This window comes from Halichoerus grypus, chromosome 5 (genome assembly GCF_964656455.1).
Source record: "Halichoerus grypus chromosome 5, mHalGry1.hap1.1, whole genome shotgun sequence".
NCBI lineage: Eukaryota > Metazoa > Chordata > Mammalia > Carnivora > Phocidae > Halichoerus > Halichoerus grypus.
Window position 1 is genome coordinate 138,659,762 of NC_135716.1, and position 27,906 is coordinate 138,687,667.

At 40.0% G+C, this 27,906-nt stretch overlaps 1 protein-coding gene across 6 annotated transcripts in view; it reads right to left on the reverse strand.

Moving 5' to 3' along the window:
- The window catches only part of NFIA (nuclear factor I A), a 367,960-nt gene that overhangs the window by 78,507 nt on the left and 261,547 nt on the right, over window positions 1–27,906 (reverse strand). For all 6 annotated transcript variants that reach the window (XM_036070041.2, XM_036070042.2, XM_036070044.2 and 3 more), the window contains 2 exons: window positions 24,530–24,657; window positions 1,485–1,613 (listed from right to left, as the gene is read on the reverse strand). In XM_036070041.2, the coding sequence (XP_035925934.1) occupies window positions 1,485–1,613; window positions 24,530–24,657 (257 nt within the window). The remainder of the gene's footprint in view (window positions 1–1,484; window positions 1,614–24,529; window positions 24,658–27,906) is intronic.

A 27,906-nucleotide genomic window follows, 5' to 3' on the forward strand; every position in this document is an offset into this window, starting at 1 on the left:
TGAAACTCCATCGTCCCCTCCTCTGAGTTCCCGCAGAAATTTCTACTTTTAACATTCATTTAGCATTTAAAACGTTAACCTGACCATAGAAAGACGAGAAACATCACATGCCTTATCTCCTCGAGACTGAAAATCTTCTGACTAAAAGGACTTCATATCTTTTATTTTCCACCACAGTTTAGATGCTTAATGAATGCTGACTCTGAGGATAATATCATAATGCTAGCCCACTGAAAGAGACTCATTCTGGGACTGTATGATCCAATTTGGATGCAAGGTTTTCAAGTTAGAAAAAAATACATAACTTGCCTTTCTGATTATAACACACACACACACACACACACACACACACATGCGCGCACGCACACCGCACAAGTGAAATAATAAGGGATCTTGAGAAAATTCTGTCAATGATCACAAGATGTTTAAAAGATGGAGCAAGTAAGTTTTCATAATTGTGGATATAGTAATCGCTTCACAAAATAGTCCGAATACTTACTTTCTTCAGTGTAATTTCTGCATGTGTGCATTGGATGGCCCTCTCAACTGCCATTTTTCCCTGAGATGCTCACAGAGTATTCATAAAGGGATTCAGATTTTTGGGTCTAACACTGAGATTAATGCAAGAAATATCAGTTTCCCCAGGCATATGTCAAAGTAGACAAGAGACCATAACTTTCTAGGATGTTTTATAATACCAGCTGGTAGATCACAGACCTACCTAAGCGACAATCTGATGGAAGAAAGTGAACGTGGTTACAATTACTCATACTCCTACTGTGGGAGTTTCATAAACAAACTAATAAATATTTTCATCTTGCAATAAGATCAAGTTAAGTGATTTGCTGACATTCTCTTGAGGTTTAAAGCTTGTCTTTAATGTGAAATACAAATCATATTTCTTGTGGACACATTTTAATAATAAACTTAAAAGCACACGAGACAAAAAATAATGAAAACATTGCAATGAAAACCAGACAAACTATCTACCACTTCAAAAGGAGTGAGTGAAGACTGCTCGTCAACACCGTGATGCAAACAACCTCAATGCAAAATGCCACATATTGAAATCAGGTTTCAAGGAAAGGGAATCAGCAGGGATGAGAGAATGCAAAACAGCTCTTCCTTGAAAACAGGTAACTAACTACAGGAAAATATACTCACCTGACACACACACACACACACACACACACACACACACACACTCCTCTTGTCCAACTTGTAGGACAGATTTGATTTGGGTTCAGTTCAAATTATCTCCCACCTCTTTGCAACATCCCACTGGGAATGAGAGGTTTGGTTCCTTTTCTGGCCTGAGGTAAGGATCAAGGGTTTGATGCCAAAGCTGTCCCCAAGGATGAGAAACTGGAGCACTCACTGCCTTTAGGAGCATTCTGGGAGAGGCCTCCATGTCTCTCCTTTTGTTATGCTGCTCCCAAGGCCATGATCTAAGCACAAGCAAGAGTGCCTGTTGAGCGGCTCACCTCTGGGTCCTGTGATGACAGGTCGGTGGTGCTGGGTGAATGCAGTTCCCAGGGAGGAGGTCTGCGAAGGGGAGGGGCTGCTGAAACCAGACTTCTCCGACTTCTTCAGGGTGGTTGGAGATGGCATTCCTGGCAAGAAGGATGGAGTGATAAGCACACTTTAATTCAGGGCACGACGCTTGTACAGCCTAAAAGATAAACCTGAAAGAATTAAAAAAGAAACCCACCTGTGAGCGCAAAATTTGTTTTGAATCGCTTTGAATTTGTCACAGGCAACCAACAGGGAGCAAAATGGTCCCTGGGTAAGTCCAACTAGAACTGACTTCAACTTATTCTACTCAATCATAGTCCCTTTTGGCATGAGTGATCTTGTCTAATTATGGAGGGCCCCTGCCCAGTATTTCCTGCAAGTTGTATGTGCCTGCAGCCCCCGGGAGCCTTCAGAAAGGAGGCTCTCGAAGGCACATGAAGACCTCATCTGCAACCACTTCATCTTGCCAGGTACCTTACTGAAGCACCAAAGCACTTTCTCCACATTTTAAATAATTTAGCTATTTTAACATTAAAAAAAGACCCTCAACAATGACAACTCAGTTGCTCATCCAATGAATTACTTATAATAGAAAAAAGAAAGAAAAGATCAAAGTAAAAAAAAAAAAAAATCCTTAAATGCCCAACACTTGAAACTGGTTAAATAAATAGGATAGAACCCATGCAAATAGTACTGTCAGAGAATAAGGACATTCCACTGATGACATGGAATAAAGACAGGGAGAGCGATTATAAAATAGGATGTTGTGCTAGGATGCCACTTAAAAATATCGGTCTCTGTACAGAGAAAGAACTGGAAGAAAATGCACATAAACTGTAACGGTGGTTCTGTGTGTTGGATTTGGGTGGTTTTCATTGCCTCTTTTTGCTTACTTGTTTTTCCTGTGATAAACGTATATTACTTTTATGTTAAGAAAATACAATAAAAACTTGTTTTTTAAAAATAGTATTTTTACCATAGTTTCTGAGGTTTTCATAACATTTCCAGCATAGAAAATGCTTTGGGAAGAAAATAATGGGAAAATCGTCCCTTGTAATTATACTGCGTTTGTAACGTTCTCGGCAGCCACGCTGGCACAGAACTGGAGCCATCTATCAGTCTGGAAGGGTGCCAATTAAAACAATGAAAACTTGGATATAAAAATAAAGGAAATGACTCCTTGTCTCCACATCACAGGACAAATTTGGGCTCTCTTAAATTTGCAGCACAAAACTGGTCTGTATGCACGTCAAAAGAATCAAATCTCCTTTACTTACATACGTCTGCATGTGTTGTATTCTATGACCAGAGAATTATTGGGGTGAGCCGGAAAACTAAGTAATGAAAATAATAATGATATGAGCATGTACCTGTTAGTGAGCAGTTACTAACTCCTATGCACCGTGCCAAGCACTTTATAGGTATAGATCTGTCCCCAAACTTAGTTTGGCCTGTATCTAAATATGTCCTTGTTATTTATGTTCACAGATTTCCTTCATGAGGTTCTACAACACAGGCTTTGAGTGTGACTACAGATTCTATAAGGATAGTGTGTTTTGCCCCTTCTATTTTCAGGATATCCAACAAAGGGTCTAGAACACAGCAAGTGGCCTGAAAAGATATTTAAACTAGGTTTAACGGTCTCAGCTTTATCTGTGGCTTTACTAACCGACATAGTAAAACTTGGGAGTTTGACCCCAAGAAAGAAACAAATTTCAAGCTGGTAGGAACATTTACATGGTACCATGTAAGGACATTACGAAGTGGTGTGTAATTTCACACCAACTGGACAAATCTAGATCCCATCCATTCCAGATCAATATCTACGTGATTTGAATGAAAAAGCACGTCACTCAGCGACGTTCGCTATGTTTCCTTGCTCTTTGAATCAGTAACCAAAGGCACACCATACCAATATCCTAACATCATTAGGATTGATTGGGGTTTTGGACCAACATTCATTGTAAGTAACCTAGCCTAAGGTATAATCACAGAACTACATCAGAGAGGGGACTTCAAATTAAAAAATTAAAGGGAAGAAATAAAAGTTACCAAAATGTAAACAAACCTCTCAATTCATTCAAAACTCTTTTGTGCAAAACACATTTTTAGGCTGCCAACCAGTCCACTGATTTAAGCTCAGTCAAATGCCTGAATTATGTGTCATGAAACAGAAATAGAACAGAAAATGAAAATGTCAGAACTTTTAAGATGGCAGAATTTTTTTCAGACAATGGAATCACTGAGGAAATGCAGCATCTGAACTAACCTTATTAAAGAAAGCAAATGGTTGGACTCACAGAAAAGGGAGCATTTCTTTGAAAAGTTCATGAGTTCCATCCCATGCCATTCTAAATACGGCAGAGAGAGTGACATGATTTAAATCCACCATTTACATTTATCCTTTAAAAAGGGGAATAGAGGTAAGATGCAGGCCATCACGAGCATGAAGAATGATGAAGTTGGTAAACAGGTTCAAAAACAGCAAAACTCAAATCCTCCTTGAAGGGTTAAAGAGAAAAGAAATACTGTTTGCACTCAAGAAGAAGCCAAACTATGTATAATCTTTTAAATTTATCACAGTCAAGTAAGATGAACCCTAAGGCTGTCATGAATCTCAAAATTACTTTGTGTTTTCAATTTTTAAAGACTTGTATTGAGCACATTTCCTTATTATATACTTTAATATTTTCTCCACATGCATAATGTATGTTTTGGTTAATTTGCTTCATATACTTAATTGACAGGATAAAATTTCAAAATGGTAGTAAACTACTTTATGTTAAAAGCGAGAGGACATTAATCTTGACTTTTATTTTTGAAATCAAATTTGGATTCTGCCCGTTAGATTAAATGTAAGCTTCTTGTTACAATTTCTTTTACCAATTAGCTCTGCACAACTGTTATGCCATGGTTGTACAGATTAATGACTAATTGGCTTTTTCTTAATAAAGCAAAACTTTGATTTCAATGTATTTTTCAGAAGTATCAGATTTAAAAAAAAAAAGATTATAAAGTAATGCTGCCCTTTTCCTGGAACAAACAAAATATTCCTTCAAAGTTCTTTTCACTATGTAAAAATAAAGAATTTTATAGAACAAGAAGCAGAAATTTAGCAGAATGCTGTGTTTCAATGGGACATTTTCTCCTATTGATTGCTCTAAAAAAAACCCCCAATGGTGGTAAAGAAAATAGAAGATGGATTTCTTTTCTTCTGTTATTTTTTTGAGAGACAGTGAGAGAGAGAGCATGTATGGGGGTGGGGTGCAGAGGGAGAGGGAGAGAGAGAATATTAAGCAGTTCCCCAACACGGGACTCTGATCTCACAACCCTGAGACCATGACCTGAGCCAAAATCAAGAGTCCAACTTTTAACCCACTGAACCACCCAGGTGCCCCTAGGAGATGGATTTCAAAAAGCATTCTGGCTTGTCATTGGTTTTCTAACCATCAGACTTTCTGAATTTCTCTCCACTTTGCCATTTTCCTGAGCTACCTGAGTTGTTTCAAATAGTGTCCAGAGGACACAGGCAAACATGAAATTCTAGTCATTTAGTGACTCTGATCCCTGAAGGCAGTTGTAAGTGAGAGGCCCAATAGGAAAACCTTGAAAGCACAGGCCAAAAATAGTACTCACAAAGATTCTATTACAGTCATCATTAATATTTGTGGTAGTCAGAATTCTAAGTTGGCCCCAAGGCTCCTGGCCCCTGGGGTAGATACTTTATATAATCTCTTCCAGTTGAATGTGGGCAGTACCTGTGAATATGATGGATGTTCTTCTTGTGATTAGGTTGTTGTATTGCAAAGGTGAAGGGACTTTTGCAGATGTAATTAAGGTTCCTAATCAGGTGACTGTGAATTAAGTAAAAGGTTATTATCCTGGGTGGGCCTGACCTAATCAGGTGAGCCCTTTAAAAGAGGGACTAGAAGAGAGATTCTCCTGCTGCCTTTGAAGAAGTAAGCTGCCATGATGTAAAAGGGCCTGTGAGAGGGCCACATGGCAAGGAAATGTAGGGACCTCTGGGAGCTAAGCAAGGCCCCTGGCTGACAGCCAGCTTTAAGAAAGCTGGAACCCTAGTCTTAAAGCTGTAAGGAACTCAATTCTGCCAGTACTCACAAGAGTTTGCAAGAGGACTCAGAGCTCCAGGAAGGAATGCAGCCTGGATGAAATGCTGATTGCAGCCTTGTGAGACCCTGAGGTGAGGGACCACCTCAGCTATGCCCAGACTCTTGACTCATGTTCACTGGTAATAAGGTAATAAGGTAATGAAGTAATAAATGTGTTTTGTTTTAAGCTATGTTTGTGGTAATTTGTTATACAGCAATAGCAAACTAAGATGTTACTCAACTATGAGACTACTGTCCATGCTAGAAATGTATGCATTAAAGATGCTTACTGGACACTAATTACTCACTAGAATTCCAGGATCTTCCATCATTTTTAGTAAATACATGCTAGGTAGTGAGACTTCCCACTAGCCTACACTCACCCAGAGAAAACAGTAAGACATCTCTGTGGAAAAGAGGCAAGTAAGTGGTTATTTCCAATGGCATAAATTTTATTTCCAAATAAATTCAGAAAATTCCTATTTCTCCCTGATTCTTTTAAGAAATACCAGTAACAAAATCAGATCAAATGACATGAAAATAACTCAAAAATAATTCGTGGGGTCTCCTATAACAAATCAAGGTTTGTTTTGGTAAGTTTTTCTACAGCCTGATGTTACAGAAAGTAAAAAGAAGATACAGGGAAAAAAAATACATAATTAATTTCAACTCCGTCTGTCTCCCAAATTATGAGATTTACTAAACACTTTGACCAAGAACTTTATAGGGACAGTTATGAAGCAAGTCCTACAGGAATGAGAAGAAAGTGCAGTGTTGTTCTTTGCTTAAGGAAGCTTCTTAAAGGGGATTTTTAGGAGTCAAAGGAGGTACAATATTAATGGGAAGGGGGGGAGGGAGAGATCTCAATAAACTATAACTATTCCACAAACAATGGAACATGCTGGATTTTTAAAAAAGGAAAACTGTGACAAGTCAGTGTGAGTGCTTACTCAAAAATTCACTGTCCTGTGAATATTATCCTTGGTAAATGCTGCTCAAGACAGCAGGACCTTATCTCGTCTGTTGTAGGAGTTTGGGTTGTTGTTATTCAAGTTGTCAGAGAAGATTTAACTGGTCTATGTTTCTTTCTTCAAAGTATCAAAGTCAAGAACAGAAAGTTTTCAGTAATGCGCATTTATAGTTGCAATCTGTTTGGGAAAAATTCTGGAAACAAGCAAACTCTGCACTTTTCTTTTAAAATCCAATATATAAGCAGGTTAGAGAGGACTACAAAATGCTGCAAGTTTGACTTTATGTATTCTCCAGATCATTGCCCTCACCTAATTCCCAATGACCTATCGTTACTACTGCTTTAGCAGAACAACTGTTATACCAAACCTGAAGGCTGCTGGAAGCCTTCATCCATTCAGTGCCCTCAAGAGAGCCAGGAGGCAGCTAAAGAGATGGTCATCAAACCTCTGCATATCGATCATTTCAAAAACACAGACTGAAAAGAATAAAAGAATAAAAAGAATAAACTCCAAATTATGGAGTACGCACTCTGTGCCAGGTACTTACAAATGTCTCAAATGCTTGCATTTTTATTTTCCAATAGGTAGGTATTAATAGCCTGGCTACTTATAACTAAATATTGCAGAAACTTGACACCAAGAGATGTCAAGCAACTTGCTTAAGACCATACACCTACTATGTAGTATTTCAGACCCAGGTCTCTCGTTCTAAAGCTTGTATGTTTTGTGATACATCACACTGCCTCATATAGTTTCCCTTGTATGTTATAAAAACTGTGTCCTACTTAAGTCAATAAAGTATATTTATAGTTGAAGTTTCTAATTTGGTTATCCAAAGAAAAAATTCAAAGAAAGGTTATATCAGCTGCAAAAGAACACGCAAAAAATAAAAACAACTCTGAAGTATACTAAGAATCATCTTGTCTTATATAGCAGGTTTTTCTTGGCATTAGTAGGGATTGGTTAGGATTTTATTAAACATACTGCATTTATTATCAGTAATTTTAAGACGGAACCTTCAAGAAATAAGTATCACCTAGACTTAGAAGAACATAATGACCCAAAGATGTTAAATTGTTCAATAGTAAATCCATACATTTAATATATACAAGAGGCCTCTTGCCTGTTCAACAAGTTACTTTATAAAGCCTCCTGCAAACATAAGCAGGATCAAAAGTCTTTTTTTTTTTAAGACCCACTGGTATCTCCCAAGCCTTGTTTATGTTATAACGCAGTAATACCTCAACCAGAGGTAAAGTCTAACACGCAAAATTATCTAGAATTCAGTAAGTCTTGACATCAAGAGAGGCCTCTGAGCTACTAAAGTGAGTGTCAAAACAGGCGGCTTAGCTGAGTCACCAAACTCATAGGAAAGCATGGTTTTACCGACTCTAAGTATTTCAGGGAGGAGGCTGTGGTGGCCTGAGTTGAATGCTATTGAGAGGTCAGGTACAAGGAGAATAAATGAGCTCCAGGAGAGTAAGGCTCTCCTAAGGCTCTAAGACAGGTTAGAATGGTTTACAAAATCAGGAATGAAGAAGGGAAAACGGGCGTAGTCAACTCTTCGTGAAATGAGTGTGTAGAGGGAAGCAGAAAATAGGGTGGAAGCTATAGGGGGTGGGGGGAAGCAAGGCAGAGCTTCCTGAAGATGGGAGGCAGTAAAGCACGCTTGCCTGCGAGAGATGGGCAGAAAGCAAAGACTCAGAAGATAACAGAGGGAGGGAAGTCCCGAAGAAGGCAAGAGGCCACACAATGGAGGAGCAGGACTTGAACCCAGTAGGTCAGAGCTCGTCCCACTTCCAGGGCACCGCTCCACCGAGATGCCTCTTCCTGAAAAAAGTTCCGATTATTTATCTATCTTACTAATACAGACGAATCACGAGCTGGTTTAAAATCGAGCTCATTAATGATACTGAAATATCTTTCTACAGCCTAAATGGCACATTAACAGCTGCTGTAGCTGTTCTCTTTCCCTCCGGGCATTCAGAGTCCCCTACAACCTCCGGGTCTAGGTGCAGCAATGGGTGCTCCAGTCACGGCTGTCAGATGAATGGTATCAGCATCCATTTCCACACTGTTTCTCAAGCTCAGGATGAAAGTTGGGCAGTACCCATACCCTATTTTGCAAGTCATCTACCACCAGCAAGTTTATGCTCGGACTCATCTCTTTCCAATGGAGAGAAGGCAGTGCTCTCTGGTAGCTGCTGCACAGGCAAGAACAGGACCTTCCTAGGACCATCTCATCTGCACCTTGTGATGAGAGGATCACCCACCGTGATGCTAAATAAAGGCTGCGATTGCATAGATTAATCCCACAGTTAAAGGGCCATTCTGTTCCTCTGGGTAGAAACACACGCTGTGTGATATGAGGAGGTAGTTTAAGATCCTGCACTCATCTTAGATTTGTGTCCTAATGATAAAATCCATTATGGTTCATTCCAACGTGATTTATTATGATTAATGCACTCAACAATAAAAAAAGGTAAAACATTCAGACTATTTTGACTTTTAACCTTTTTCAGTGAATAGAAATGTTTTAAAATCATTTTTATGATGGGGAGAATAAAATGGAAGTTAATATAGCTTCTGAGGTTTATCCTTCTTACTCTATATGCAACCATTTAAGATGAGCTGAAAGGACCCCCAAAAGAATTAGCACATCATAAAGAAGTTCAGCTAATTTAAAAGGCTTGCATACAAGTGATTTCTTTAATTTTTAAAAATGGGAGAATGGAGTAAAAATTATATGGATTATTCAGGAGAAAAGAAATGATGAGTTCTCTAATGTATTCCAAATGTTCATTTGTGAGTGAAAATTTACAACCCGGGAGAATAAAGAATAGACACACGGAAAATGTCATATAAAGATCTGGTTCCTTGGGCAACAATAAAGTTTCCTGAGTTTTTAGGGGATTTCCTCTCCTTTCAGGGTAAATACAGACACCCCAGTGTCAGGACTGAAGTTTAAAATGCTGTATTTCATCCTCCTACTACTTACAAGTTGGAGATTCCCTACCCATCCCATCTTTCCCCTAACTATCCCATCCTCCCATGTGTTCAGGGAAGGACTGATTTTGGCTCAACATAGCAATCACACACGTTCACAGAGGACTGAGAATAAACAAGAAATTACTGAGAAAACCAAATAATTTCCTTTGCATGAAAAATAAATTCAGTATAGTATAGCAAAATGTTTTATTCATCCTGCCTACATACCCAGCTGAAAAGTAAAAAACTCATTCATACATATGTTTGGTTCATATCTGCCCTATCCAATATGGTAGCTACTAGCCACATGTGGCTACTTACATTTAAATTAATTAAAATTAAATGAATTTAAAAATTCAGTTGCTCAGCAAAGCCACATTTCAAGCGCTCAATAGCCGTATTTGGCTAGTTGTTACAATGTTGGACAGTGCAGATACAGAACATTTGCATCACTGCAGAAAGTTCTGTTAGATAGCTCTGGTCTATATGCCACCAAATAATTTTTCATTCTTTTGGTCCTACTGTTACACAGCAGGCAAACCTCACTTTTATATTTTTTTCAGCATGTGTAGCTCTTTTGTAAGTTACAAAGCAAAACATACACCCTATACATACACAAATAACACACACAAATACAAAACATACACAAATACAAAATTATATATAGGTGGGGGGGCGGGGAACAGCCCTCTCCTCCCCATCTCCAATAGGCTAGGAATAATCCAGTGTTCAAGCTTGGTAAACATCTTTATAGATACTTTATCTAGAATTTTATCCAGTTTCAATGATGTGAAGTTAAGTGTTTATTAAAATATGCTCACTGCTGTCCATTAGAATATGATCGAAAGCTTGGCACTTAAGGGTCTTACTGGTAAAATTTAATTTTAGAGATATCGTCTGTGATGTTCCATGTTTGGGATATGTCTGCACTGGGGATCTATTAATCCCAGCGTTCCTTGGATACAAGCAGAACACCCATCACTTTACTTAAGGTAAAATTTGAAACTGATTGGAACATTTCATAGGGGAAAAAAGAAATATAATTTTAGGCCTCTTCAAATTGCTTGAACTGTGGAATCAAGTAATGAACACTAGAAAAGGTTCTGTCAGCTAGAATCTGAGCTTAGTGTAGTCAGCATTTTCTTGCTAAACCTTATTATGGCAAAGCATTTGATTTTTCATCTCTGTACTGTGTTCATCCCCACAAATAAACTACTTTGACCTCCACCGGTTACTTAGTGAAATCTGCCCACCATCCTTCAATAACCCTATTCTTTGCCATCAAAGGCCTTTGAGTTGCTGAGAAAGTGGTAAGATAGAGCTGTGCAAGGAGCTGAACTGATACGACTTTATAACTATGCAGCAGTTCATAGTTCAAGCTGGACACTACACAGCAAAAGGAAATTTCTTTTTTAAAGGCAATGCCTGTGGATGCTGGAAGGGGGCAACACATTTCATCACTCTAACATGGAATTTTTCACAGAAAGAGATTCTCTCTTGAGCTCTTATTTAATGCAGAAAACTCCTGGCCTTTTCTTTATAAGGAAAACCTCTCTCTACAAGAGTTCTGCCTTCATTTTCGATAGATGATCCAGCAGGTCATTTCAAAGCTTAAGAACACTTCAAGTTACGTTCATTATGTAAAACAAAATGAACCACGAACCTCCAAGGCAGCCCTGTGGATGCAAAAGGACCACACTGTTCTTAAACACCATTCAAACACAAAATAAAAAATAAAAAGGGAAAAAAGGAAATAACGGCACAGCTACATAAATCATTTTCTGAAGCAGTATCTGACAAAACAGTTTCTTTTTTTAACAATGACATATCAGAAAAAAAGAAATTTCTGTGTAAAGTTGCACTTCTCCTGATTAATGCTACACTCAACACAAGAGACAGTGTCTGTCTAATTACACTGAATACTTATCTGAGAGGGATTAGCAGCATGTTTCTGCTCACTGTCATTCTTTGTGACAACGTAATGATAGATCCGTTTACTTATGAGTGCCGTGATTAAAAACCGTGCTGTTTTCTTAACTGTCTTCGTATCTTGGAAATATTTTATTAAAAATTACTTATCTGACACTAAGGGTAAATACTTGGCAAAGCTTTTCATATCAAGTAAGTCAACGAGTTAGTTCCATTCAGTCACAGTCTTTGTTGAGTGTCTTCACTTAGGTTTGGTGACACTTGATCACCATCATGCTTTTATATTGGAGTTAATGATTCACGCTTTTTTCTTCTTGTCTTATTTGTCCAAATCCTAAAGTTTGGTTTTCACTTAGACTAAAAACTGCTCGTGGCCGACATTTTCTCTGGAGTCATGATTTAGCACTTCTCCTTCATATTCACACCTTTTTTTTTGGAACCCAACACAAGGATCCAATTTTATACCGACAACTCCCCACAGCCCAATCAGAATGGGTTGCTAGCAATATACCATCTTTTGCAGCTTTTTCTACTCGTATAATTAACTTTATCCAGCATCTATTAGGAAAAGGTCTTTACACAAGATAAAAACTGAAAAGCAAACCACACTGGGCTCTACAAGTAGGCTGGCTCCCCTCAAACCAGAGGACTATTTCCATATGCGTCTAAATAGACAAAACGAGGGTCCTCTCCTTTTTTTTCCCTTCCACTCACCAATCTCAAATGACAGTTGTCACCAACTGTGTCCCTGAATGTAAAAATCAACCAAATATGTACACTGAATGTAAGTGGCTGAACTCCTCCCGCAAGGCAGAGTTTATTTCTACGGCTCTAGTCAACTTAAGACAACTATCAAGTAGTCCAAATGGCAAATAATGACATTTTTAACAAGTTATATCTCTGGAAAAGTCTCCAAATGTGTGGTGAGGATATAAATTTAGGTAACCCGATATAATGATTATGTGTTGTAAAGATTTTTTTTTAACTTAAGGCATGTTAAGGCTTCAGTGCTGATGGACAAACTCATAAAAATATCAAGCACATCAAAAGGAGAAAAATTACCAGTTAAGTCTTTTGAGGATAAGATTTCTTTTCTGAAAAGAAAAAAAAATCACCCACTGAAAAAGAGAACTCTTAAAATTAGAAGCAGGTGTCACCACTATGAAGTGATAAATATCAAAGAATAACTGGCCCTGAAAAGCACTCTTATGCAACCCATACTACTTTTAATCCTTACATATGTATTTTGACATAAGAACATGAAGAGCTGCTTATATCAGTCCCTAAAGAGTGTTAAAACAGAAGAGATGTTGCACAGCCATTTTGATAAACCCTCTCTTCCGTTGGGTTCATGAAATGGCTGAAAGGCAGATGGCAAATTCGGACCTGCATTGAGTCGTAAGTAATCTTGATATCCTAGAATTCATTAATCTTGGAAGCTAATCACAGTGAAGTGATTTCTGGGTTGGGATAACCTAACAAGGCAGAGTAATCTGGTATTCCAGAGGACACTTCAGATTAGAAATGGATACTGGGCTGTCATTCCTTGAATTTCTAATGACTTGAGTGCCATTTCCAACAATGCAAACCAAAACTTGACCTCTCATTACATACAATCCCTAAAGATTGGCACGTTTCTTCAAAATGAAGGGCAGTCAGATGTGTGGACCACATGAGAACCTGGGAGAGCTGGAGTAACCTCCAGATGAATACCAAAAATTCACAGCTCTATGGAAAGCCTGTTCTCCACGGTGGGCTGAAGGCACCGGATGACAACACAGTTCCTCATTCCAAACAGACCACAGAACCAAGAACTGGAGTAACCCAGTATTTTAAACCCAGCATTCAGAGGGGTTTTCAATTGTCAAGGAAGGGCAGTCAGTAATACTTTACTCTGAGGAGGCAAGCCAATTCACTGTATTTCAACAGATTCGGCTTTTCCATCGCGGTTTAATTTTTCATCAAGGTTAAGTGATGCTATGACATAAAGTGACTTTTTTTATTCCTGACATCTTCTCCTATTCGAGAGACACACTTTGTGATTCAGTACTGGACAGAACCCTCCTCATTTTAGGACTTGTGTTGTTTGGGAATCTATCAAGGAAACAGCCCCTGATTTACTATGCCAATGTGAGCATTTCTCGTAATCTTGTAGGATGTAATTCACCCATCATCTCGAAATGGGTGCCATGTCTTTGATTAATTGATGAGTTTATGATGTATTTGAAATCCTTGGATGGATAGAGTTGGATAAATAGGCATTATTGTAATCCTCTGCCGAGCAGGAAAGTGATTGCAATGTTCACAATCGCATCAGAAACTGCCACATGGCACAGGCAGAAAAGCTACTGACCCTTGAGATCTGCGTGGGCAGGGAGGTTTCTTTCTTCCTCTCTCCCCTATTCCCCAAATAAAGCCCCTATTCTGGAGTATGAAAAGGCTACTCTATTGAAGACACTGATGGCCAAAAAAAAGAAAAAACTTTATTCCTATATAGACCGATGGTGTTGTATTTGATTGTTTAACATTTAAACAGAATAACCAGTATGTGGGAAAAATATAAAAACCTATGAAAGAGGGAAGTAAGTCTGAAAATAGATTTATTGTTGACCTGTATCATTTTTTACAAATCTCTCCCTCTGTCTCTCTTTCTCTCTTAGAACAATGTCTGGCCCATAGTAAGTGCTCAGTAAACATTAGCTGTTACTTATAAAACACTTCTAGAGTTAAAATTTCAGCAGCATTCCAATGACAAAATATAGGTCAATTTACCTTTCACTGTTAATCAAATTGTGGTATTATTTGAGTCTATGAAATATCTACATTGTATTTACAGAAGAGAGGAAGAACGCTAAAGAATTTTTTCTCTTTATATGAGAGGTTAAGACTACCTTCTGTTTGAGTTCTACAAATATCTAATAATGCTAGATAAGTAAAATTTATTAGATACAGGGAAACCAGCACAGCCAACTCTTAGGTAAGTTTGATCTGCCTGCCTATCTACCTATCCCTTTTGTTTCTTCTCTTCCAACTACACTTTCTGGTTATTTTTCCCTTTGGTGAATTTAATGTCAATTCAGAATAACTGTGTTTCCTCTCAGTAAACATTTGCTTAGATTCTGCCCAGTTTCGTTACCCACAAATCAGAACACTCTGTTTCAGGAAGGGAGATTTGAGTCCGTGGGTGCAGAAAGATCTTTGGCTGGAGTCAGATGGCATTGCTTTGCACACTTCCTGAGAGTTTTCTAGTATACTGGTTTTCTACATGCTTTTTAGAGATAAGGAAAGATAAGGCTGGTGTTACGAAGGGAAGGAAATAGGGACTAGCATTTACTAATGCTCCTTTAATAATGGAATGGTTGATGCACCAGCTTTTTCAAGCCGATACAGTGGAGGACTGTTGTCCAAGCCAATAAATAAACTCCTGACCTGCATGAATCTTAGCGTACTCATGTCTGTATTGTAGCCACTGGGTACTTGTTTAAGCAGTTAGCCCTCCTTCCTTCGCTGGCTGTAAACACTTTGAGGGCAGAGTCTGTCTTGGTTTATTTATTTATTTTTCCCTCTATCACCTTGCACAGTGCTTTGCATATAATAGACACAGATATGTACAATATGTTTTCCATTTAATTTCACGTACAGGCGTACCTCGGAGATAATGCAGGTTCGGTTCCAGACCACCACAACAAAGCAAATATTGAGAAAAAGCAAGTCAAACGAATTTTTTGGTTTCCCAGTACACATAAAAGTTATGTTCACACTATACTATAGTTTACTCAGTGTACAATGGCATTATGACTAAGAAAACCCAACGTATATACCTTAATTTAAAAATACTTTATTACTATGCTAACCATCACCTAAGCTTCCTGCAACTTATAACCACTGATCACAGATCACCATATCAAATACAATAATGATGAAAAAGCTTGCAATGTTGCAAGAATTACCAAACTATGACACAGAGATAGGAAGTGAGCAAATGTTGTTGGAAAAATGATGCCAAGAGACTTGCTCGATGCAGGGTTGCAACAAACCTTCGTTAAAAACACAGTATCTGAGAAGTGCGATAAACTGAAGCACAATAAAATGAGGTATGCTTGTTTCTTAAACTCATATAGCACTTCAGAGTTTTCAAAGTATTTACCAAAACAAAAAGATATATAGTATTTGGGTAAAGCTTTATGGTTTGTGAAGTCTACTTTAGCTATATTAAAAGTACTCTACCTGTGGTGCTATGCACAGTACCTTGCACACAGCTGGTGCTTAATAAATGGTAGCTCCTACTTTTATTATCTATTTGATCACGTCAAAGCTATACAGGACACAGCCTGGGCTGTTTTACTGTCCCCAGTGTTTATATATGAGGAAAATTCAGAGAAGTGGTCTGCTCAAGTCCCCAGGCAGGTTGGGGTTCACGGCAGAATATAAGAATTGTAGAGTTGTGATTCTTAATTTGTACTTTTTCCTCTTTCTGATACGTTCTATTTCACTCTGATTTTCTCCCTCCTCAGTGAGCCCGTAATACTGTTGTGGCTGGAATAAACTTTGCCGTGCAGTTCCTCCTTACAACACGCTAAATAAGGCCACGCGATGAGCCAGCACTTCGCTAACCGAGGCCGCCGGGGCTGTGCTGAAGATGGAGACGGAGCTGGGGGAGGGCAGAAGACTTCCCGTCTAAATCCAAGGTATAAGCTCCATCTCTTTCTTCCTCCTTTCTGGAATATTTACACAGCCTCAATTTCAAACATGAAATTAACAATTTGGAGATTTGGATAATTTCTTTACTCAGACGAGCCCAGCTGAAATGCAGCATCTGTTTTCCGGGGAGCTTCTGTATTCACAAGACTGTGCATCTGGGTTCTGATGTAAGAGGGGGCTGCACTCATTCACACAACAAATGTACGCAGCGCTCTGCTTCCTGAGCACTTCGCCCCACTCACAGGGCGAGCGCAGACATGTGTGGTCTCCAGCTTATTATTTATTTATTTATTCAACAAATATTGATTGAACGGAGAGCCTGTGCCAGGTACTATACTAGGCTGCAGGAATATAACAGTCATTTTCTTGACGATGCTTTCTCGTATATATTTATACACAGGTGAAAAGAGTATTTCTTTTCTTTTTATAGGTAACCTTTTGGACTCCAATTACAATAGGTTATTTTAGGCCCTTTATTTGGCCTGACAAAAACAGCCTTGATAAAGAAAGTAAGGACATTTGGGAATGGTGGTTTGAGTGCTCACTGTGTGATATAGCTTTCCCGCCATAACCCCTTGTTGGGGTGAAATGTCTCCAATGAAGGAGGGTCCCTAAAGCACAGCCCCCTTGCTACTGTCCTGGTGCACCAGTCTCTAATGAGCAGGTGCCAATAATAAAGGGATAATGGAAGAGACTGTGGTCACAGAACGATGCTTTCCCACTGCTCCATAAATGCAGAAGAAAAGCCAAGACATTGATCCTATGGCAGTGTTCTGTAACAGTGACTATTCCTATTACAGCGGGAGACTGTGGGAGATTTAATCATGGTCCCTAATACACGCTAGTGCAGCAGAGTGTCTGTGATCAATGTACTATCGTTACCAGTCTGCTGCCTTTTTATTGGCATTGATAATGGGCCTCCTCCTATGTGTCTCAGCTGCAAGTTTAAGTTGGTAAACTCCCCCCACTCTTACAATTGATGAATGACGGTTGGCAGTCAAATTAGGAGCAGCAGAGTTGGGAATCCAAGTGAACTTAATATGCAGTATTTAAAATGACAATGAATGAACAGGAGCCTGCAAAATCCAACTGGGCTCCCTGTAGCAGTGACACCGAACTCTGCATCTAAAGGTCCCAGGCCAGTAGTTGACCCGCTGTTTACAAAGATATTCTTTTACACATGCCTTTAAAAAATGTATTTCTTGGGGCGCCTGGGTGGCTCAGTCGTTAAGCGCCTGCCTTCGGCTCAGGTCGTGATCCCGGGTCCTGGGATTGAGCCCCGCATCAGGCTCCTTGCTCAGCGGGGAGCCTGCTTCTCCGTCTCCCACTCCCCCTGCTTGTGTTCCCTCTCTCACTGTGTCTCTCTCTGTCAAATAAATAAATAAATAAAATCTTTTAAAAAATGTATTTCTTTACTTAATAATCATGATAAGAACAGACAGCATGTTACTGCACCGCTTAATCTTGACCTTCAAAAATGAAGACTACTTAGTCTTTGGGAAGAAGTTTATCACTGAAAGTTTTTTTTTTTTTTTTTAAAGATTTTATTTATTTATTTGTGAGAGAGAGCATGAGAGAGACAGAGAGAGCACATGAAGGGGGGAGGGCCAGAGGGAGAAGCAGACTCCCTGCTGAGCAGGAAGCCCGATGCGGGACTCGATCCTGGGACTCCAGGATCATGACCTGAGCCGGAGGCAGTCGCCCAACCAACTGAGCTACCCAGGCGCCCCTATCACTGAAAGTTTTTAAAAAGAGAACTACAACTAACCTTACTATTTATCAAATCTGATTTTAAAAACTTCATTGAACTGTCTAGAACTCCCGACGTCTTGGCTAATGTAATGGTGTCTGTTAGTAAGGTTTGACAATCACAGTGTAATGGAAGGCATGCTATTTCTGAACATTTTTGTCCAGGAGAAAATTTCAGGCGTCTTTCTCTCCTGTTTTCAAGCACTGTACTAAATTTCACTCAAAAGTCCTGTAAGATCATAAAAAAATGATCTTAACCTCTTGTGGAACTTCACGGAAACGTATGTGCTTGACGCAGCTGTGGTCTCAAACGCAGTAAGTGGTGCCACTTGGTAATCTGTGAAGTGCACTGCAGCCTTAACTGAGTCACTTTTGGGGACACAGATCCTGAGAAGGTTCACAGGACAACCACAAAGCTGCCCTGCAACTCAGGAAGAAAGATACAGGAAGAACACTTGAATTTATATATACTAATAATTAAAAGGCTAAGAAATATCAAGTCTCACTTTCAAGTCGGTGGCTGTTTCTCCTCTGGGTTCCAGCTGACACCTCGTTCCATGGCTGCCTTCTGAGGAAAGTGTCCTGAATTCTCCCATCAGATTGAACAACTCTCCTCTTTTACTTCTAAGGGATTTAAACCTGCTGCTTTCAACCGCCATGAGCTGAATAATAATGATACCTCACATGATTAGAGGATATTCGCTTTAAAAAAGGACTTTGGCACTTGGAATGGAAGTTCAAGTTCATTACCTCATTTGATTGTGACAACTCTGTGACAAAGATGGGCCAGAAACAACAGTTCCCATCTTACAGAGAGTGGCTGACAACTGAGGAAATCTGATTTGCCCTCGAAGATAGGGACCTGATGGAGCCATCTTTGTATGTACTCCATACTGCACTCAGTCAACGCTTAATAAAGATTCAGTGACTTGGTTTGACCTGAATTACATTGATCAGTCATTCTTCATGCACTTAAAAGTGGAGGAAGATGAGAGAGAGAGATGGAGAACATTCATTCTTTCATGCAGTGAGTGAGGTATCTCAACACTGCATGAGTCAATGAGCGTGTGTGCTACCTTCTCTGATCTGTTTTAAAACAGGTTAGGTTTCTATCTATCTAGAAAAATGTTAAAGGCATTCCTATTTAAAGTAGGGGGGAAGGTTGGGGAATACACCATGGAAAGTTCAGGGTGCCTCCAGACAGAGATTGAGTGGTGAGAACTCACTGAAGGGAACAGTCAACAGAAGGGCCTAGATTAGTGCTTTTTAATCCCTAACACGTATAAATATCACCCAGATAAATATAACCAACTATTAAAATTCAGTTGGTCTGGGTAGGACCTGATATTCTGGGCTTTTTAAAAAGATTTTATTTATTTATTTGAGAGAGAGAGAGAGCAGGGGGAGGAGCAGAGGGAGAGGGACAAGCAGACTCCGTACTGAGCGCGGGGCCTGACGCAGGGCTCAATCTCACGACCCCGAGATCATGACCTGAGCCAACATCAAGAGTCAGAAGCTTAACTGACTAAGCCACCCAGGTGCACCCTGAAATTCTGCATTTTTATTAAGTTCTCAGGTGATGTCATGTTGCCAGTCCTCCGACCACACTTTGAGTAGCAAGGTTATAACTCATATGATAGAGAGCTCATAGTGTCTCATATGATGTTCCTTATACTTGCAAAAGAGAAAATTTGATAGGGAAATCTGAAAAATTTCAGACATAAATCAGGGCGGTTACATAAAATATTCTACAAAAATTCACTATTGCAGTTCTTGATATAGAGCTTGTAATACTGAATTACCTTAAAGAGAAAAGACTTTTCTTTTAAAAAAAACCAATAAAAGTATTATCTTTAAAAAGAAAAAAAAAGGTTTGATTCACTTAAAGGAATATCCTTTAAGGCAAGGGATACTTGTAATAAAGTTTGGTACACCATTACTTGTCAATGGGGCCCATGGTTGAGGCTGAGCAGTTGTTTGGCTTACTACTTGTTAATAATTGGATTTGACTAAGTAACAGTCTATGGATTGAGAATATAGCAAACATCAATTCTGGGAGGATTACTGGTGGCAAATTCTGTTTTTAGGTTTATTGAAAACACCCCAAAATTCCCTGCTTTGTAGGCTCCACTCATTCAAACAATATTTATTGAGTACCTATTATGTGCCAGATGCCGATATGGATGCTGGGGATAAGCAGTGGAAAAGACACTCCACTGCCCATGGAGTGTACATTCTCTAGAGAGAACACAGACAACGGCAGTATACAGGGGTATGAAGAAAAAAAAGCAAGGTTACAAATTATGGAATGATGGAAGAGAAACACCAACTATTTAGATCACTGGCAGCCTCTCTGATGACATCTTATTTGAACAAAGATCTGAATGCTGAAGATGATTTGATTTTATGGGGAAAAACTGATATTTTACTTTGTTAAAAGTCAATACTATTTGCTCACATATTGTGTCCTACGTGTATTTAATAACCCACACTCCTCTGGCTTCGGTTATATGACAAGGGTTTGGGATAAAGAAAGTGGGGGATTTTTCAGGTCTTTCTGTTGCGTTATTTTTTGGTTTTTATTATTATGTTTTTAATTTCAATACAAACCCAGGACATGAGATCTCAAATTATAAGCATAAGCATTATGGTAAAAGAGGTACTGAGCATAGAAGACAAAACTTAACCTCTGAACTCAGATTTAGGCTCAAGTTTGGACCTGGATCCACAGGTTTACTATCTGTGTGGCCCGAGACAAGTCACTTAACCTTTTATAATTCTGTTTTCATCTCTACAGAGGCAAGATCATTCCATTCTGTCTTGCATAATTTAAGGTAATTAAAAAAACAACCACCCGGTATACAGAAGGTACTCCAACCATCATAACTATAATTTTTACCATGTATGTGAAAGCACCGTGCAGTGTCTGATCCCATGTAGGCGCCTGCTGGTTTCCTTCCTATTTATTTACATTATCAGTTTCTCTGTAATTTTTCATTTGTACAGATAAACAAGAGTTGATGGTATGTGAGTTTTTGCTTGATAGAATTTCATAGGACTCATTTCATCAGTGCATGATTAGCTTCAAAGCTTCGAATCTAACCCAGTTTTGAGATAACTGGGAAATGAAACTAAGTGGAGGGAACAAATGTAGCATTGTAAGAGACGCGAAAGTCAGCTTGAGGTTGTCTGATGTTCTTAAACTAACATCATCTTTCATCTCCTATGCCCTTCTTCCCAGATAATAAGAGCTGTTCACTGAAAGTGCTGAGATAAACTAATGGGGAACAGGATACTACAAAAGACATTTGAAAGAGCCCATGTAATTTACTGCATGTCTGGTTTGTTTTACTTTCCAAAGCCTTCCTGTTGCTCAAGGAAATTTGTCTCCTCTGGCAACCTTCGGCCCTCTTTTGGCCGGGAGTCCAGAAAAAGCATTTGAGGGCAGGTAAACAGATGCAAAGCTCTCTGAGTGAGGAGTAAGTACAGGCCTTGCTTCCTGTGTCACATCTGAGGCATAAACAAAGTACCCTTTAGGATTTGTTTGAGAGAATTATCCCCAATGTAGGCAACCAAGAGGCTGCCGGTGCATTCAAACAGACATAACTCCCAACATGTTCTGAAGGTAATTTACATGAGTGAACCACTAAAAGCCTCCTACTCAATGAACTGTACCCCTGGGGAAAAGCTATGCAGGCCCGGATCAGTGTGGGAACAACATAAGGGTGTTCTCTGTGCCAAAAGGGGGATTGGGCTAGATGGAAAATCCCCAAAAAGGACCATCTGGCAGCATAAATTATCCATTTAAAATGGCTGGTGTGAGTTAATGACACCAAAGTCACCAGGCACATGTACAACATCCTTCGGTTGAGTTTTAATGTCCCCTCAGGCCCTGTTTCAATTATGACTTTCTATGCTGAATATGGCCAAATGTAAATGTATCCACTGTCCTCCCCCAACCCCCAACACATATACCATGAAACTGCATTTTTTCTGTAATGCAACGGGGAGAGGGGATGGAGAACCAATCCAAGAATACAGTATAATTGTGGGGGATTTCTCTATTATGCCATATATATAGTATCATTACCCAAAAAGAATTCGGCGGTTAAACTTTCATTATTTAATGACTTCAAAGAATCTAGGCATTCAGATGTTAAAATTTATGATGATTTGAATCGTAAGGTGCAAACAGGAATAGAATCACTCTGAAAAAAAGAGTCACCAGGTCAAAGTACCCTATATTCAACCTGCCTCCCTCTACCCCCAATATGCCCCCCCAAATATCTACAACGACCCAGAGAAGAGTCTCCCAGTGGGGGAGCATCACATACATCAACACAGTAAAGCAGCTTCTATGTGTATAAAACCTCATTAGCACACACAATACTCAAGCACCATGTACCAAACCTATATATTTCGATTCTGATTTTCACTGAAGCCAGTAAACTGGCTAGAACTCTAATTAGCCTTTTAAAAAGGGTTCAAAGAAGTTGTACATCTTTTCATTTTTTAATAGCACATAAACTTTTCATTGGCACTTTCCTGAGATCTTGCTGATGATGCCGTTGAAGCCGCAATGGGGAGTCAGCATTTTCATTTGCATTTAGGCCTGGCTTTATTTCTTAGCCACTCTCGGTGAACGGGCATGAGCTAAGTGTGGTGCTAAGCAGATGTGTATGACCTTTATAGAAGATCCACCACACCTTGAGTGCTGTGTTGGTAATAATTAGAAATAATGAGAAGATGGAGGCTAATCTCCCCATCCCTGCACTTCCCCTATCACCATGTAAGGATCTCCTCATGCATCTGTGTCCTACCCCCAACTGTGAATTCCTTGAAAGCCAAAGCCAGAGCCTTCCCGTTCACCCTTCAGTTCCCAGAACCAGGCAGAAAGTTCCCAATGAGGATGGCTGAATGAGTGAGTGAGAGTATTAAGGAGAAGCAAGACAAAGTGAAACTTCTGCATTTTAGTAAAGGGAGCAAGAGAAAGGACTCAGCTAGTGGGGCCTGAGCTTTTGTTTTGTCCTCTTTTGTTTTTAATTATCATACAATAAAACTGCAGGGGGATGGAAGGTATCCATTTCTATGAATGTTAACACATGTATAGATTCCTGTACCCACCACCACAATCAGGATACACGACAGTTCCATCACCCCAAAAATCTCTCTCATGCCATTCCCTCTGAGGATTGTTTTTTGATATGTCAGGGAGGAGAGAGAGAAGTTAAGACCTGAAGACAAAAGGGTTAGTTCAGAAATCTCCTTGGTGCTTGTCTGTTCTTGCAAGGAATCACTCTGAGTCCTAGGTGGGGGAGAATGATCAGAAAGCATTTTGTTTCAACTTGACTTCCTCTGTGCTAGGTAGGTATAATTCTTAGATGGGTTGTGTTATGTTACCTTATTTAAATCTCAAGAGCGCTGAAACAGCTATTAGTATTGACATTATAAAAATGGGGACACTTATGCTCAGAGAGGTTGGGTCATTTGCCTATAATCCCACAGCCAGCATGACCAAGAGCCAGGATTATACTCTGCCTCTCTATTCCACAGCCCACACTCCATCCTCTCTATCCAATTGACTTTGCAGATCGAGAAAGGCACAGGAGAAGATTCTCCCTTGTCCATGTGGAGGTTAGACACGTGTGCTAGCTGAATTATTCACATTCCTCTCAAGACTCCAGAGCCAAGACTAGACTATCCCGGGAGGTCAGACTAGTAGTCATCATTTGCTTAGTTCAGACGGATAGAAAGATAGTTGTTCCATTTAAATAGAAAAACAATAACGGTGATAACCAGTAACAGGAAAACACATTTAAACACCTCCTCAGAAAGGAGCTGCAATTTTTTTTGTGTGTTGGCGATCTGTCCAATTTTGATACCAATGTTATATAAGTCTCTTCAAAAAATTTGGAAACTTCCAGGGATGCCTGGATGGCTCAGTTAAGTGTCCAACTCTTGATTTTGGCTCAGGATCTCCGGTCGTGGGATCAAGCCCCCATCGGACTCGGGTGTTCAGCACGGAGTCTGCTTGTCCCTCTCCCTCCACTCCCCCCTACTCGTGCTTTCTCTCTCTCTCTCTCTCTCTCTCAATCAATAAAATCTTTAAAAATAAAATAAAATAAACACCTCCTCATTTTATAAAAATCCAAGCATACACTGTGTAGCACAGGGACCCTCTTCTCCTTTCCAACATTATCCACCCCGTTGAAAAAGCTGACAGATTTTTCTTTAAGATTATTAAAAGATAATCCCAAAAGCCAACCCCCAAAGGCACTTAGGAAAAAAACAAAAGCAAAGGCACATGACTATGTGACTGCAGGGTAGTTACGTAAGAATACGTAAGGGTCAAAAACCGCAGCCCATGCTTACAGCCTCTCACGTCAGCAGTATCTGCCCCCGGCCACCCTTCGGTGGAAGCAGCAGAGGCAAACACGAGTTGGTGTGGAAGGATCCACCGCTGTGAGGCGGCTTCCGCGTGTCCTACGCACGCACGCCCCCCACGCACGTTTCAGACGTGCGCGTGCTAGCCACGCACCCACGCGCCCACGCGCTCGCGCCGCTCACCTGGCTCCACTTCATGCCATCCGCTGGACTGACTGCCGCTGCCCGGGGAGCGCCCTTGGCCTGTGTAAAATGGCTCTTCACCAGGACTGTCCATTTCATCCTCCACAGACTTGAGGCGCTTCGTGGAGCTGAAATAACAAAGCGGACGTGTTTAAAAGCCATCCAAACCACCTCTCTTGGATAGCGCATCTCTGGTTGAAAGAAAGCCAAAGGAGGAAGCCATTGGGCGACTCGGTGTAGTTCTAGCACTCTTTTTTAGGCTTCTTGTTCAGTGGAGTGAGTCACTGGATGTGGAACAAAGTCTTGGGCCTGTGTTGTTCCAGGTATCTGGGTTTGATTTTTACTGTCCCTCAAGCTGCTGCTGCTGCTGCCACATCCTGTTCCTTTCTCCTCTGAGGAACTGGTGGCTGGCTCCTGCGCCCATCTCCACCTGGAAGTGTCTGTAGGAAGACGGCATTTCGTGTCTCCTCAGGCAGCGGCGGGGACCTCGCCGTCAGCAATGTCCCTGCACATCACTCAGTCCCTCTGGCACCCCAGAAAGGATAAAGATCAGGGTTCAAAGCCCTTCAAGAAGAGCTTGGGTTGCTTTTCTCTCTCTCTCTTTTTTCCTATGTTTTCTCATCTTCCACTTGGATCTGTTCATTCAAAAAGTATCTGCTGTGCAGCTACCATAGTCCAGATTCTGATAGAGACGCTAGAGACAAATACAATGCTCCAAAGAGAGAAAGATGGGGGGAAGGTGTACATTTCCCTCTGAGAACTAGGGACATGGAAAAAAGAGTGGCCCAATCCTTTTTATGCTCTTCCTCTTTTGATGCCTACACAGAGGTCACCAAAATGAAGTTCTGGATATTTTTTATTTTTGGAGAGGTATGGTTGAGAAATCTCCAGAATGCATCTCGTTTCCTCCAGTTGAAGGACTGAATTTTTCTCCCAAGTTGAGGCTTCATGAGTGGAAAGATAGTGAAATGCCATGTTGCTAATATGTTCTAATTGTCTTAACTGATAATGTCACTAACATACTATCAGAATGAATAGATTTCATACCTAGTGGGAGTGCCCGCTGGGAAATTTCCTCACGTGTCAGGGTACAGATTTTTTAATATGTTTTCATTTATCAAACACGTGTTGTGTCCCTTCTCTGTGCTAGGTGCTGTGCTAAATGCTGGGATATCGAGATGCATCAGACATGGCCCCTGTCTCCATGGAGTTTGCGGTCTAGCAGATAGAGATGCAGAGGCAAATAAAATTGTGCAAAAGAGAAATGTAGGTATTATGATGAAAGCACATATAGGACACAGTGGATTTCTTGATGAAAGAAGAAAACAGTGATATGCCTGAGAGGTTGGGAAAAGCTTCCTGAAGGAGGTAGTTCCTGCACTGTCTGTATGAGTGAGTGTCGAGGAGACAGGCATAAGGAAGGAAAGGGTACGGATAGGCTGGTATTCGGCTGATGCACCACTCAGGAGGCCATTTTTATTTCAAAATATGGAAATACTTCTTTTTTTTTTTTTTTTTATGGAAATACTTCTTTATCAATTGGCAAAGTGTCACCATCTCAAGTTTTCCCACCCTTGCCACCCCAGCTTTGCCCCAGGACACGCTCATGATCCAAAAACTAAAGGGTTAACGTCGAATGCATCTGGGGCATTCCAGGACTCAGCCTGAGCACTGTGGCAGAGCGGCATCCGTTCTAATTGGTACGCTCGTGTCACACAGGGTATCGGATATTCTGAACATTACTCCCTGGACAGAGGTGTGTATCAGGCAGAAGCAACATCATGAGAAAGGTGTGACACACGCAGAGAATTGCCAGGTTCGTGTCCTGGCTGAAGTCGAAGTGAAAAGGGGGTGGAGGTGATAGAAGATGATACGAATCTGGATTTTGTCCTATCAGCCATGGAGACTCCCTGAAAAAGTTTCAACAGGGAGTGACATCAGAGTCGATTTCAGAAAGGCCACTCTGGTAGTTGTGCAGATGATGGCTTTGGAAAAGCAAAGGAAAAAGAAGGAGATGGATCCTAGAGGCAGCGAGACAGTGAAGAGGCGATGGCTGCAATCTGAATAAGAAAATGTTGAGGACCCAATGTAAGGCAAGAAATTCTAATTATTAAAGTTGGTATTCCAGTATGCTCTGCCTTTAAGTTCTGTTCTCATTAAAGCCAGACCACAGGAAAGCAGCATATCTGTGGCACGCTAGCTTAGAACCCAAAGGAAAACCTTTAATAGCTAATTTTATGTTCTTCACTTGGCTTTCCTCGAAGTTCAGTGAAAGATAGTCACTTGGAGAACTTTTCTATAATTTATGTGAAACTACATCAAATAGAATTTTTTTGTAGAAGGATGTACACAAAAAATTCCTTCTCATACATAAAACCAGAAAAAAATATGGTCTCTTTGCAGGAATTTCTATTCTTTTTATCAGAACATGCAGCTTCTATAACCTTGTGCCTCCCCTTCTTGCCTTGGCAACCAGGAATCTCAGGATTAAATGTAAGGTACAACTCTTGGGTCAGGCTCCTGATAAAACAATCTCTCCTATTTTTCCAAATGGTTTCTGGCTTCTCTATATTTAATAGTAGCTGATGTATTTAAAACTTGAAAGCCACTTGAAACCATTTTGGAAGTTGGTAGAATACATGTTAAAAACAAAATAAGTATTTCCCTTATGTTTCCTGGCAAATAAAAGGCAAGACCTATATGTTCTGATGGGACTGTGAGATCTGTAAGGAAAGGACCTTCTTCTTCTTCTTTTTCTTTTTTAAAATCTCTAGTGCCTACCACAGTGTTTGGCTAATAGCAGATGCTCAAAAACTGCTGAACTGGGCTATTGACTTAGAAACAGCCATATGAGTACTTGTGACAAGCATTCGCCCAATTGTCATGATTCAATGAGATCCAACGCAAAAGGCCAATTCCGCTGCCCATTATTCTTCCGTTATTAATATTTTTCTGAGTTTCTAAAATTTTTTATTTCCTTGGTGTCCTCTAATAAAATGCAAATACCCCATGCAGTTGTTAATCCTAAAGGTGAGAGTCTGTAGTTATTAGCTCCCACCTTAGTTGGAAAACAAGGACTTTTCTGAGGTTGATACGGGATAAATGTCTGGAGGGTGGAGGTACAGGATGGAGGAGAGAAAAAGATCAGGAGTGAAGCAAGTTAGAAGTGCCAGGATGGACAGGTAGAAGGCTTCCAAGACAAAGTTTACTGACCTCACAAATTTGACAATTGGCTTATCTTGATGAAGTTCTTTGGGATAAAACATATTTTATCCCAATTTTTACACAACCCCTTCTGTGATTTTGGAGGTGTTTACCACGAAGGGGTACAGAACTGAAGTTAATGTCTACCCATCTCCTTTTTTTTTTTTTTTTAA